Source organism: Geotrypetes seraphini, chromosome 9 (assembly GCF_902459505.1).
Source record: "Geotrypetes seraphini chromosome 9, aGeoSer1.1, whole genome shotgun sequence".
NCBI lineage: Eukaryota > Metazoa > Chordata > Amphibia > Gymnophiona > Dermophiidae > Geotrypetes > Geotrypetes seraphini.
This window is the reverse complement of record NC_047092.1, coordinates 16,428,903-16,443,670: the sequence shown is the minus strand read 5'-3', so window position 1 is coordinate 16,443,670 and position 14,768 is coordinate 16,428,903. Positions and strand designations below refer to the sequence as shown.

General features: G+C 43.4%; 1 protein-coding gene across 2 annotated transcripts in view; it reads left to right on the top strand.

The window, feature by feature from the left end:
- The first annotated feature begins 256 nt into the window (after nt 1–256).
- The window catches only part of STRIP2 (striatin interacting protein 2), an 81,683-nt gene continuing 67,171 nt past the window's right edge, over nt 257–14,768 (top strand). Inside the window, exons 1-3 of one of the 2 annotated variants that reach the window (XM_033959408.1) lie at nt 257–522; nt 11,587–11,656; nt 13,704–13,778. In XM_033959408.1, coding sequence (XP_033815299.1) covers nt 11,593–11,656; nt 13,704–13,778 — 139 coding nt within the window. In that variant the 5' untranslated portion in view covers nt 257–522; nt 11,587–11,592. The remainder of the gene's footprint in view (nt 523–11,586; nt 11,657–13,703; nt 13,779–14,768) is intronic. The other variant, XM_033959409.1, reaches the window with a different exon arrangement.

Here is a 14,768-nt window from a genome sequence, read left to right as displayed (position 1 = left end):
GGCATCGCCTTTACTGTCACAGCAGCAGTGTTTTTCCTTCCTGGATGACTGAGCCTAGCTGTGGTGTGAAGTAATAGTATCATTCCTGCATATGCTTTGGGGATCAGTCCATCTGCCCAAAATAACTTCTTGCAGTAGGGTGGATGGATGGCTGTCTCTTGTGAGGGCTTCCGGCATCATTCTGGCCTCAACTCCGCCCCTCCCCTTCATATTTATTTTTAGTCCCTGCTCGCCTCTGTACGTCAGAAGCTATCAGCTTGGTGACTCTGGAAGTCTGACTTTGAAAAACTGAGATCATGTTAGCAATGCATTAATCCCAAAATATGGAGGAAGAGGAAAAAAAGAATATACCCAAACAACATACAAGAGCGAGGCTTCTCTTCTGCAAATTATAAGCCATTTTGGGTACTTTTTGAATAAAATGATTTTGGTCCTTTAAGAGTGGCATCTGGTTGGTTTGCTTCACCAGACTCGTTCAAAGAAGCATTGAGAAGCGAGCATTGGAACGGGATTTTCTCTCTGGTAAGTAATGCAGTTCTTCACTTCCGCATTTCTGAAAAAAAAAAAAAAAAAGTGAGGATCCGTACAAAAGTAATAACCTGTGCCCTTCTCCAAGTTTTCCAGCTGGTTGAATTTGTTTATATAACTTGAGTTAACCCTTTAATTGGCAGATGGTGAAACGACTGCTTTACGTTAATATTGAACAAGAGCAACAGGGCCAAGTAAACAGGCATTTGGAGATGCAGATTTGAGAATGGCACGGGGGGGGGAGAAATTTTTCCCCCTCCCCACAGGAACTCATTTTCCCATCCCATCCCGGAAAGTTCTTTTCCTGCCCCATTCCTGCAAACTCTGTCCTCATCTGCACGAGCCTCAAACACTTTAAAATCATAAAGTGTTTGAGGCTTGTGTGATTAAGTCAGAGCTTACCGGAATGGGACAGGGATGGGGACAGTGAGAAAACTCATAGGGACGAGGAAAAATTTGTCCCTGTGTCATTCTCTAATGCAGCTCTCCCATAAGAGCCATAGAAGACACAAGTTGCTTCTGAGCAACAATGCCAAATAAAGGGTTAAAGCTACGCTGCCACCTTTCTGTCTCCTGCCCGCCCAGCCAATAAAGGGTTAAAGCTACGCTGCCACCTTTCTGTCTCCTGCCCGCCCAGCCAATAAAGGGTTAAAACTACGCTGCCACCTTTCTGTCTCCTGCCCGCCCAGCCAATAAAGGGTTAAAGCTACGCTGCCACCTTTCTGTCTCCTGCCCGCCCAGCCAATAAAGGGTTAAAGCTACGCTGCCACCTTTCTGTCTCCTGCCCGCCCAGCCAATAAAGGGTTAAAGCTACGCTGCCACCTTTCTGTCTCCTGCCCGCCCAGCCAATAAAGGGTTAAAGCTACGCTGCCACCTTTCTGTCTCCTGCCCGCCCAGCCAATAAAGGGTTAAAGCTACGCTGCCACCTTTCTGTCTCCTGCCCGCCCAGCCAATAAAGGGTTAAAGCTACGCTGCCACCTTTCTGTCTCCTGCCCGCCCAGCCCTCCCTCCCTCTCTCTATCCCTGAAATGCTTTCCTGTTTTCCTTATATATACTGATGCTTGTCAACATTTGCTTTTTTTCTGATCTGAAGAAGGGTTACCTTCGAAAGCTCATTATAAAATGAATTGAGTTAGTCTAATAAAAAAGTTTTTTTATAAGCGGGGCAGCTTTGGAACCACACCTGTGTTCATGCTGGCTAAACAGTGACGAGGATAAGAGTGAAGGCATACCAAAGCTGAGAAGGAATGAGCACTCAAAACGTTTTGTTGGGTTTTTTCCCCCTCCCCCCCCAAATACAAATCACCCCACTTCAGAGTGTAATGTATAGGAAAGGATGTGAAAGGGTCTCAGAAACCCTCTTGATTCAACCCATACAGGTGCAGTTAAACCTAGCCCTTAAATGAGGAAGGATGCTTCAAAATAGCTCCTTTCGAACCCTTAATAAAGCCTTTGTATGACGAAACGGGTCCCGTCGGGCTGGTTAGTAATTCTGCACATTAAAAGATAAGTGATAGAACTTACTGTGACAATGCTTTATTAAAATCTAATTATAGAGTAAATTAGCAAACAGTAAGATTTTGGCAAAACATTATGGAGGAGGTGGTAACAAGGGTCAGTGATTAAGACGAACCCATTTAGCTTTGAGATTACACATGTATGTGTTGAATCGAGCGGGTAGCTGAGACCCTTTACCCTCCTTCCCTATACATTACACTCTGAAGTGGGGCGATTTGTATTTGTGGAAGGTTCCTTTCAATCTCACTTCATCATCTTCCTTATTTTAATTTAATTTAATTCTTATATACCGCTAATTACCGTGAGGTTTCTAAGCGGTTTACAAAAATGATGCATTAAAAAGATACAATAGATAAAAATAAATAAGATAGGTACTTGGAAAATTTCCCTAAATGTCCCAAAGGCTCACAATCTAACTAAAGTACCTGAAGAAACAATTTATGAAAAGTAAAGATAAAGATATAAAGACAGAGGTAGAAATATAGAGATAAATATGAATAGTCCAACAAGTAATGTATAAATAACTATTTTACATCCTACAATTGAAAATATTCTAACATCAGCGAATATCAGGATACAATTATGAAGAGGGAATTTTTAGCAGACAGGGAATGTGGATACCTAGTGTGAGGAAGAAATTCGGGATAAGGTATTGAAGTTATGTTCGCGGGAGAGTGTCTGGCTAGGACAAGAATTTCTTAAACAAAGTGGTCTTCAAAGAACCCTCATATTATATTGGAGACTCCTGTTGTATTTCTTTGAGGCAAAAAAATTGTCCTTTTGCTTTATCATACAAACAAAAAAATCATCAGTGGAGTGCAATGTTAGATAAGGAATAATTGTTTAACCTTTTAAACGTCTGAAAACAAAAGGACACGGCATGAAATTAATGACCAGAAAAATGAAAACAAATCATAGAAAGATGTTTTTGCAATGCTTAATTAAGCTATTGAATCTGTTGATGAAGGATGTGTTCAAAGCAACCAATATAGCAGGATTCAAAGGACCTATTATCCTGTTAGTGATTCACTGGGTTCCCCCCCCCCCTCCAACAAATGCCATCAAGGATGTGCAATATTACTATAACTACTACTATTAATTATGCAGACGCACGCAGCACTGCAAAGAGTCACAAAGAAGAAGAAACAGGCCCTGCTCGAAAGAGCTCCGATTGCCACAAAAAAGCTGGAGTACGCACAAAAATCCAGTACCAAACGTGCCTATTTTCTAAACTGCAAAACGTCTATCTTGTCTCTTTTGAAGCTGGATGTGTTTGTGCTTGCTATCTTTTCGAACCATTAAACCCCCCCCCCCCCCTCTTAAAAAAAAAAAAACCATCCAAAAGAAAAACACACAGAATAAAACATTCGGATGTAGAGGGGCCAGCATTTTTAGTAGTCCGGCCACACAGACACCCCAGCGGAGCAGTGGGGCAACCTAAAAGGCACTGCAGTGAACCTCACATAAGTCAGAGGTATCCATTTCACCATAGATCCCTCCAAAACCCACTGTACCCACGCCAGTCGCCCTTATGCCTGCAGGTGACACCTATATGTGGGTACAGTGGGATTAGGATAGGGTTTGGAAGTGTAGTGGTAAGAGTGGACAGTGGAGTATGGGTCGGAGTTCCCATCTCTACGATTTGCTTCATTGTCCGCCAAGCTACTCCAGGAACATTCTCGCTGCTCTACTGGGAGTGGCCATAACATCTGAAGCTGTCATACATACAGGTATGTATTGTTTCATTCACATCCTTAGGCGGTGAGAGGGGGGTCAGTGACGACTAGGAAAGTGTGGCGGGGTTCACGCTTACATCCTTCCAGTAGTCATCTGGTCAGTGTGAGCGCCTTTTAGGTACTTATTCATTATTAAAACAAGTCATAAGAACATAAGAATTACCATACTGGGACAGATCGAAGGTCCATCAAGCCCAGTATCCTGTTTCCAACAGTGGCCAACCCAGGTCCCAAGTACCTGGCAGAAACCCACTGAGCAACATTCCAGAGCTGAGACTATGATGTCATAATGCCTCATTCCACCAATGCCTAAGAGCCAACCTCATCAGTGATGTCATAATGGCTCGATTTTCCTATACTTGGCTCACATAAGAACAAAAGAACTGCCATACTGGGACAGACCAAAAGTCAATCAAGCCCAGTATTTCCAACAGTGGCCAACCCAGGTTCACAGTACCTGGCAGAGACCCAAAGATTAGCAACATTCCAGAGCTCAGATTGTGATCTCATAATGCTTCATTCCGCCAATGCCTAAGCTCCGTTCTCATCTGCACAAGCCTCACTTTAAAATCGTAAGTGTTTGAGGCTTTTGTGGTTAAGGCAGAGCTTACAGGAATGGGACAGGAACGATGACTAAATTTGAAGGGACGGGAAAATTGAGTTCCTGGGAGGGACGGGAAAAAATTTGTCCCCGTGTTCATTCTCTACACCTTGGATCTCTATTTATCCCCTCCACCAATCCTATTTATCATTTTTGTAGCTTTATTGGATGCACTCAGTGCTGTATGTTAAACAGGCAAGATACAGTTCCTGCTGGAAAGAGCTTACAATCTAATTACGACAAACAGGAGAGAAAGGATGCATCAATTCATGCTGCTTAGGTAGGGAATAACAAAGGGAGCGATAAGGCAGCTGGGGAGGGGGAATTGAAGAGGTTGATGGGAGCTTTGTAAATGGGTTGGAGTTAGGAATTGAAAAGCTCTCTCATTTTGGAGATTCCTCTTAAAAGACACTCACCTTAAAAGACAATCTCTATCATATCTCACCTTTCCTCCAAAGTATAAATATTGGAATCTTTAATACACCTTATGACTAAGACCACTGACCACTTTAATAGTCGTCCTCTGGATTAATTCCATTCTTTTTATATCTTTTGGAAGGTGAGGCCTCCAGGATTGTCCACAATATTCTAAATGAGATTTCCCCAGAGTCTTATACAGGGGCATCAATGCCTCCTTTTTCCTACTGGCCACTGCTCACCCTAGCAGCCTTCTAGCTTTCGCTGTCGCTTTTTCAACCCGTTTGGCCACCTAAAGATGATCAAGTTTCAAGCTTAAGCGGTTTCCATCCAAATTTTTACAAAAATATAATAGGGAAAACTTACAAGGATTATTAAAACTCATTAGCAGACCAGCTGGACACAAAAGGGAAAAAACGATAAGAGGATGCATCATATTAAAATAGGAGGAGATGGGGAAGGGACAAACCAAGAGGGTGGGGAAAAAAAGAAGAAAAATAGATGAATGGAAAAGAAGAAGAAGAGGAGAGAAAAAAAAAATACTATCAAGGATCTCCCGTATGAGGAACGGCTGGGTAGGTTGCAGCTGTACTCACTCGAGGAACGTAGAGAGAGGGGAGACATGATCGAGACGTTCAAATATGTCACGGGCCATGTTGAGGTAGAAGAGGATATCTTTTTTCTTCAAGGACCTTCGGCGACAAGAGGACACCCGTTGAAACTCAGGGGTGGGAGATTTCATAGTGACACCAGGAAGTATTTCTTCACCGAAAGAGTGGTTGATCATTGGAATAGTCATCACTGCAGGTAATTGAGGCCAGCAGCGTGCTGGATTTCAAGAGAAAATGGGATAAGCTATGGGATCACTTCAAGGAAGAAATTAGGGGGTGGGTCATTAGAGTGGGCAGACTTGTTGGGCCGTGGCCCTTTTCTGCCGTCATCTTCTATGTTTCTATCTCACCCAAATCCTGCTGCTCTTTTGTGCACAAAAGTTCTTCACCCCCTAAACTGTACCATTCCCTCAAGATGACTCCTTATGCCCAAAGCTGAGCATGAATCCTGGCTCTGCTTGCTATTATTTATTTTATTATTCACATTTCTTATATTTGCATTCAGGTACTCTAAGGGCTCCTTTTATGAAGGTGCGCTAGTGGTTTTAGCACCCGTTACATTGCCCTGTGTGCTGGCGTTAGCGGGGCAGGATTAATTCGTTGAGGGCCCCTAGGCACACAAGTACACTGGGCCCCCCTGCCCCGCCCCACCCCACCCTGCGCCCAGGCGGAAACAGGAAGCTACGTTAGAGGGAAGCTTTGGGCAAGCAGCACCGCTTACACAATTACAGTTCCCGTTGCCTTTCTTACCTGCGTTGCTTGCTTGTCTTACTTTCCGTTGATGGGCGTTGCTGATCGGCGGGCCCATGATGCCGATTGGGGGGGGGGCCCGCGTTGCCGATTGATGCTGGAGGGGCCCATCGCCGTTTGGAAAAAACAATGTTGATGCTATCCTTCATTGGACCCCCCTGACCATTTCGGGCCCTAGGCCTATTGGTTAATCCTGCCCTGGGTGTTAGTTTTTCCATGTAGCACAGGGGGGCAGCACGTGCTAATCTGCAGCACACGCTAAAAAACGCTACCACAGCTTAGTAAAAGGAGCCCTAAGTATTTCTCCCTTTGGAAAAATCTTTGGAGTATCAAGTTGGGAAGATGAACTCCCGGCTAAGTCCAATGACTGTTCAATCTAATTCTTACTTCACATTTAGAAAATCATTAAACACCTATTTATTTGACAAACAAGAATATTAATTTTTATATATTTTTAAATGAGGTCTTATGTTTTTGTTCTTATTGTCACAGTATGTTTTAATTTTTACTAATTTTTAATATTATACTTGAATGTTTTTAACAATTGCATTACTTTTACTATATAATTTTAGACTCTACATAGATAGTGTGTTCTATGAAACTGTACCATGTGTTGAAATGTCTCAGTATTTTTCCTCTTGTGAACCGCCCAGCACTACTGGTGGGGCGGTAGACAAGAAAATAAATTATTATGATCTGTCCCTGACAATCTAACTACAGTAGCTGGGGCACTAGAGTGGTAAGTGACTTGTCCAGGGTCACAAGGAATGTTGGATTGAACCCACAATCTCAGAGTGCTGAGGCAGGGATTCTAACCACCAGGCCACTCCTCCATTGTAGTGGACACTGATTATGGAAGGCCCAGGGGATACCAGATGAACAGATTTACCCAGACCTGTCCTTTTCAAAACCTGGCAGTTTGTCCGGGTTCTGAAAACCTCATCTCTTCGGAGGGCCTCAGCATACACGCACATGCGTGTGCGTAACAAAACCAAAACTTCAAAAAAAATTCCACAACCAACAATTGCAAAAGGGAACTTTTACTATAAAACTTAATACATCATCATTTTATCCAACATATCAATTCATACAAGGTTAGATAATCTGTGGCAGGGAGGAAAGGCCTCAGACTATATGTCCGTGTCACATACCAGAGAAAACCAAAAAAACTCTGTGGAGTGACGATGTTCCCAAATGGACTTTATTTGAAAGTATCAAAGTTCCAAAGGTACACTGAAATCATCCACATAAAATAATTCCATCCACATAAAAGTAAATCATCCACATAAAATAATTCCATCCACATAAAAGTAAATCATCCACATAAGAGCCAAGTGTCACATACCAGCCAATACGGACAAAAAGTTTCAACCACTGGCCTTCCTCCTACCACCTCCTGTGCAAAATCACGCTTATATTATAGAAATACTACAAAAGATGAAAAACCACTTATCTCGGTGGCGTCAGACAAATCGTCCTAAAAACGCTTAGAACATAAGAACATAAGAACTGCCATCTCCGGATCAGACCCATGGTCCATCGAGTCCGGCGATCCGCACACGCGGAGGCCCAGTCAGGTATACACCTGATGTACTTTTAGTCACCCATATCCCTCTATGCCTCTCGTAAGGAGATGTGCATCTAATTTGCCTTTGAATCCTAGCACAGTGGATTCCTTAATAACCTCCTTTGGGAGAGCATTCCAGGCGTCTACCACTCGCTGTGTAAAGCAGAACTTCCTGACATTTGTCCTGGACTTGTCCCCCCTTAGCTTCAAACCATGTCCTCTTGTCCGTGTCGCGTTGGACAATGTAAATAATTTATTTTCCTGCTCTATTTTATCGATGCCTTTCAGCATTTTGAACGTCTCGATCATGTCCCCTCGCAGCCTCCTCTTCTCAAGGGAGAACAGTCCCAGTTTCTTGAGTCGTTCCTCATATTCCAAGTTCTCCATACCTCTTATTAGCTTCGTTGCTCGTCTCTGCACCCTCTCCAGCAGTTTTATATCCTTCTTTAGGTTGGGAGACCAATGTTGGACACAGTATTCCAAGTGTGGTCTGACCATTGCTCTATAAAGCGGCATTATGACTTTCTCCGATCTACTCGTGATTCCTTTTTTTTTATCATGCCTAACATTCTGTTTGCTTTCTTTGCCGCTGCCGCGCATTGTCCGACGGCTTCAGGGTCCTATCTATCAGTACACCCAGGTCCTTTTCTTGTTCGCTCTTACCCAGAGTTGCGCCTGACATTCTATACTCGTGTTCCTTATTCTTACTACCTAAATGCATTACTTTGCATTTCTCCACGTTGAACTTCATCTGCCATTGCTCTGCCCATTTCTCTAACTGATACAAGTCGCTCTGGAGTTCCTCGCTATCCTCCTGCGATCTGATTGCCCGGCATAGCTTTGTGTCATCTGCAAACTTAATGATCTCACTGGATACTCCTTCTTCCAGGTCATTGATGTAAATATTAAATAGGATCGGCCCAAGAACCGAGCTCTGGGGCACACCACTAGTCACTTTCTCCCAGTCTGAGAACTTCCCATTTATGCCCACTCTCTGCTTTCTGTTTTCCAGCCATTTGCCTATCCACCTGTGTATATCTCCCTCTATTCCATGGCTTTGTAGTTTCCTGAGAAGTCTTTCATGTGGAACTTTGTCGAATGCCTTCTGGAAGTCCAAATATATTATGTCCACCGGCATTCCACTATCAATTTGCTTGTTCACGGTCTCAAAAAATTGAAGTAAATTCGTTAAACATGATTTCCCTTTCCTGAACCCATGTTGACTGGGTTTCATCAAGTTGTGTGTATCTAAGTGCTGGACTATGCTATCCTTGATCAGTACTTCAACCATCTTTCCAGGGACAGACGTAAGACTCACAGGTCTGTAGTTGCCCGGTTCCCCTCTCGATCCTTTTTTGAAAATTGGCGTGACGTTCGCTATCTTCCAGTCTTCTGGTATCTGTCCAGTTCTGATTGTCAGATTGGCAAGTTTTTGCAATAGCTCTCCGATTTCAACCTTCAGTTCCTTTAAAACTCGCGGGTGAATTCCATCCGGTCCAGGGGATTTGTCACTTTTAAGTTTGTCGATCTGGTAGTATATCTGGTCCAACTCCACTTCAACTGTGGTGAGGCTGTCTTCTATTTCTCCACTAAACACTTTCACTGCTTCTGGTATTTTTGCGGTATCCTCCTCCGTAAAGACGGACGCAAAGAAGGAATTTAGTTTATCTGCAATTTGTTTATCCTCTTTGATGTACTCTTTTCTTCCCTGGTCGTCCAGGGGTCCCACCGCCTCTTTTGTGGGTTTTTTCCCTTTCACGTATCTAAAGAAGGGTTTGAAGTTTTTGGCCTCTTGCGCTATTTTTTCCTCATAGTCCTTTTTGGCATCCCTCACCGCCTTGTGACATTTCTTCTGATCATCTTTATGTTTTTTCCATGCTTCGGTTGTTTTCATGTGTTTCCATTTTTTGAAAGAGTCCTTCTTTTCTTTTATGGCTTCCCTCACCTGTCTGGTAAGCCATGCCGGTTCTCCCTTACCTTTTGTTCTCCCCTCTTTGGAGATCCTCGGAATGTGGAGATTTTGTGCTTCTGTGATAGTATTTTTCAGTAGGGACCATGCCTGGTCTACCGTTTCAAGTTTGTCCACCTTTTTCTTGAGTCGTTTTTTCACCATGGCTCTCATGCGATCGTATTTGCCCTTTTTAAAGTTTAAGGTTTTGGTTAAGGTTTTGGCATGTTTTCTATTCCCGATGTCAAGCTTAAAGCTGATCACATTGTGATCGCTCGTCCCCAGTGGTACCGTAACTTCCACTTCTTTTGTCGGACCCGTGAGGCCATTTAGTACCAAGTCCAGGGTGGCGTTGCCTCTTGTCGGCTCTTTTACCATTTGTTCCAGGAAGCAATCCCCTAGCGCCTCCAGGAACTTGGCCTCCTTGCCGCAGTTGGAGGTTCCTAGTTTCCAGTCTATCCTCGGGAAATTGAAGTCTCCCAATATTATTACATTGCCCGTCTTGCATTCTTGTTTGATTTCCTCTATCATTTCTGAGTCAGTTTCCTCCGCCTGTCCTGGGGGACAATAGTAAAGGCCAATTTTTGTGTCTGCGCTGTTTTGGCCAAGAATCTTGATCCAGAGGGACTCTAGCTTCTCTTTCATTTCCGTCGTAGCCACTTCAACAGATTCTACTCCTTCCTGAACATATAGGGCAATACTTCCACCTTTCTGCCCTACTCGATCTCTTCTATATAGTTTGTATCCCTGTAGCACTGTGTCCCATTTGTTTTCTTCATTCCACCATGTTTCTGTTATGCAAATGATTTCCAACTTATCTTGTCTTGCTATTGTCTCTAGTTCCCCCATTTTGTTTCCTAGACTTCTAGCATTCGTATACATACATTTGAGTTCTCTTCGTGTTACCTTTTTGGACTTCCTACTCTTTACTGTCTCTACTGTTTCTTTCACGATTTCCTTAACTGCTCCAGTGTTGTCTTCCTTGTTTGCTGTACGGTCATCCCCTCCTGTGTCTGAGTTGTCCCTTCCTGCCTTGTCTTCCTTATTTGCTTATTAACTACTTTCTGATTCTTTCTGATTCTGACGAGCTCGTTTCGCAATATCTTCTTCAGAGAATCAGGACAGACATCAAAGTACATACAACAATGGAAACTGCGTCTCAAAGCCCTCCAGACGCGGCCCTGAAGAGATGAGTTTTGTGTGGGGCTGGGGTTTTCACTGGAAAATCTGGTAACCCTAGGAGTTCCGTGCCTGTTCTTTTTGTCACTGAATTTTGGGTACCACTTCTAGAATTTTCCCCCAAGGCACCAGACATGAATCTGAATGTTTATTTAACTGCCTTTTCATGAAGAGATTCACCCAAAGCTTTCTTCTTCTTAAAATACATTGAATAGAAATCAGGTATTTTCCCTATCTGTCCCTGTTGATAACCTGGAGCAATAGAGAGTTAAGTGACTTGCCCAGGGTCACAGGCAGCAGCACTGGGATTGAACCCACAACTTTCTGGGGCAGCGGCTCTAACCATTAAGCCACGCCGCCACATGCTATCACATGATCTGCAATGGCATATAGTAGGGACATCCCCAAAAGGTACCATCCGGAAAAATCTCCCGTTAAGCCACGGTAAAGAGCAATCATGTCCTGGCAATATGATGCTACTATTGTTCATGCCAGACTCCAGCCCCTTCCTAAATAACCCTCCATTTTTATAAAACTCTAGCGTGGTTTTTAGTGCTGGCCGCGGTAGTAATAGCTGACGCTCATAGAATTCGGAGCTAAAAACCACGTTATGGGGGGAATGTGTAATTCTGTTTAGGATTTTAGATTGTCCAGTTTATGTAAATCATCAAAACTTTGTATTTTATCACTATTGTGGGTGTTTTATTGAGAGTTCATTTTCTACATTTTAGGACTCGATGGATTGCCCTGGTCTGGAATTTGAATATGGGGACACTGATAGCTTCCCTGCAGAGTTATCAGGTAACTAAAATCTCACTTACAGATGGAATTATACCTTATCCAAATTTGAGTACCTGAGAGAGATTTGTTAGAGATTTTCCCCCGTGTGTTATCTATGGGAAAACTACTTGGAACAGCCAATAGACAGATAACAATTTGAGGTTGAGGGGTGGTAGATTCAGGGGCAATGTTAGGAAATTCTACTTTAGGGAGAGGGTGGTGGATGCCTGGAATGCGCTCCCGAGAGAGGTGGTGGAGAGGAAAACGGTGACAGAGTTCAAAGAAGCGTGGGATGAACACAGAAGATTTAGAATCAGAAAATAATATTAAATATTGAACTAAGGCCAGTTACTGGGCAGACTTGCACGGTCTGTGTCTGTATATGGCCGTTTGGTGGAGGATGGGCAGGGGAGGGCTTCAATGGCTGGGAGGGTGTAGATGGGCTGGAGTAAGTCTTAACAGAGATTTCGGCAGTTGGAACCCAAGCACAGTACTGGGTAAAGCTTTGGATTCTTGCCCAGAAATAGCTAAGAAGAAAAAATTAAAAAAAAAAAAAAAAAATTTAAATTGAATCAGGTTGGGCAGACTGGATGGACCATCCGGGTCTTTATCTGCCGTCATCTACTATGTTACTATGTTACTATGTATGTTTAGCCCTCCAGCAACCAAACTTCAGGAGAGGTAAGATGAGGCAATTCAGTGAGCTCATAGGGTAGGGGGTAGAAATTCGATAGTAAATGGTAAGTACGTTAGAAAGGGGTTTTCATCTGTGTGATATGTGGTATTTAATGACTATAAATTGAAAGTATCTTTGAATGGCGTGAAAGATGGACAAAGGGATCTCACAGTAACGTTGCAATTTTTGATCAAAGGTGGAAGGCGTTTGTAGCCTGGCAGTCTGTCAATTTTATATTTTTATTCTTTTTTATGTTGCGTCTACTAAGAGTGAGTTAAAGGTGATGTAGGTTAACATGTGCTGGGAGATGAGTGGTGAGAATAATGTTCAAAAGGTTTAACGGTTATTTGATAAGCGGTTATTTGAAAACGGTTATTTGATAAGCCGTCCATGCAATGTGCGGCGGTGGCGAAAAGGGTGAGAATGCTAGGAACGATAAAGAAGGGGATCATGAACAGATCGGAGAAGGTTATCATGCCGCTGTACCGGGCCATGGTGCGCCCTCACCTGGACTACTGCGTACAGCTCTGGTCGCCATACATGAAGAAGGACACGGTACTCCTCGAAAGGTCCAGAGAAGAGTGACTAAGATGGTTAAGGGGTTGGAGGAGCTGCCGTACAACGAAAGATTAGAGAAACTGGGCCTCTTCTCCCTCAAACAGAGGAGATTGAGAGGGGACTTGATCTAAACATTCAAGGTACTGAAGGGGATAGACTTAGTAGATAAGGAGAGGTTGTTCACCCTCTCCAAGGTAGGGAGAATGAGAGGGCACTCTTTAAAGTTAAAAGGAGATAGATTCCGTACAAACGTAAGGAAGTTCTTCACCCAGAGAGTGGTAGAAAACTGGAATGCTCTTCCAGAGGCTGTTATAGGGGAAAACACCCTCCAGGGATTCAAGACAGGGTTGGACAGGATCCTGCTCAACAAGAAGTGCACTGGTAGGGCTAGTCTCAGTTAGGGTGCTGGTCTTTGACCAGAGGGCCGCCATGTGAGCGGACTGCTGAGCATGATGGACCACTGGTCTGACCCAGCAGCGGCAATTCTTATGTTCTTATGTTCAATACCTTTGGAGGGGGTGGATGATGATACGATGATGGTTTGGGAAGTGGGAGGTTAAGAGAAAATGTATGGGCACAGTTTGGATGCAGAAAATAATGACTGCAGTTATAAATGAGCCTGTTACTACTATTTTCTTTGTAATCTATCAAGCCATTCATTTCAAATATGCTTACATGTGTGTTTCCAAAATAGCCTGTTCAGTTTGGACAAGAAGTACTAAAGAAAACCAGACACTTGTCTTTCTACCAGTGCTGCAGAAGGTATCTAATGGCCAACAGAATTTCTAATTTTCTCTCTTCTTTGCTTTCACGATCTCTTGCTCTTTTGGCTAGAATTGTTCAGCTACACTGAAGAGCCAGAGTTCAACCTCAATAGAGCATGTTTCGAAGAGGATTTCAAAATTCAAGGTATTTGACTTTGCCCATCCATGGCCTTTGCTTCCAGTAACGATAACCACAATTGTCCTAGCAAATGGAAGGATGATATGGTCTTATTCACCTGCAGGGTCATTTTTGACAGTGCGCCCATGTCCGATTTGGATGTCCTGAGAAGTGCGTCCAAAATTCGGGTGTCAAAAATGTCCATTTTTGAAACCGCTAGATGTCCATCTTTTGGTTTTGAAAATGGCCAATTTAGACATCTTGGTCTTCAAGGACGTTCAACCTTAGGATGCCTAACTTTTTTTGGGCCATTTTTGAACACAAAAGCGTTCAAGATCTAAATGTCTAAACCCAAGCCATTTGAATGTAGGCAGAGCCACTATTTATACTACACTGGCCACACAGACATGCCAGCAGAGCAGTGGGGCACCTTAGAGGGCACTGCTGTGAACTTCACATAAAGGGCGTCAGATGTACATATCACCATAACCCCCTTATAATGTATGGTGAACCCTCCAAAACTCCCCCAAAACCCATATACCCACCTGTTTACCACCCCAATAACTCTTATGGCTCCAGGTGGCAACTATATGGCAGTATAGTAGGGTTTTGGTGATCTCGCAGTTTCTACCATAAATTGTAGTGGTTAGAGTGGGATATGGACCTGGGTCCCCCTCTCTATGGTTCACTACACAGCCTACCATGTTACTCTAGACACTTGTTTGCTACTCTACTAGACTTTCCCATACTGTTCTAGAGGCAGGTATGTCCTGTTTCATTCAGATATTTGGGGGAGAGTGTGTGTGTGGGGGGTGTCATTACTTAATTCCTCTAGTGGCCATCTGGTCAGTTAAGATATCTTTTTAGCACTTAGATGCTTTTAAACAGGTCTAGCTCCGAAGGTCTAAGTTCCATCCTGGACATCTTGGGAAAGGTTTGATTATCACCACAAGACATCCAGGTGCTAAGAACGCCCAAAGCCCACATATAAAATGCCTCCAAAATACCCTCTTGACC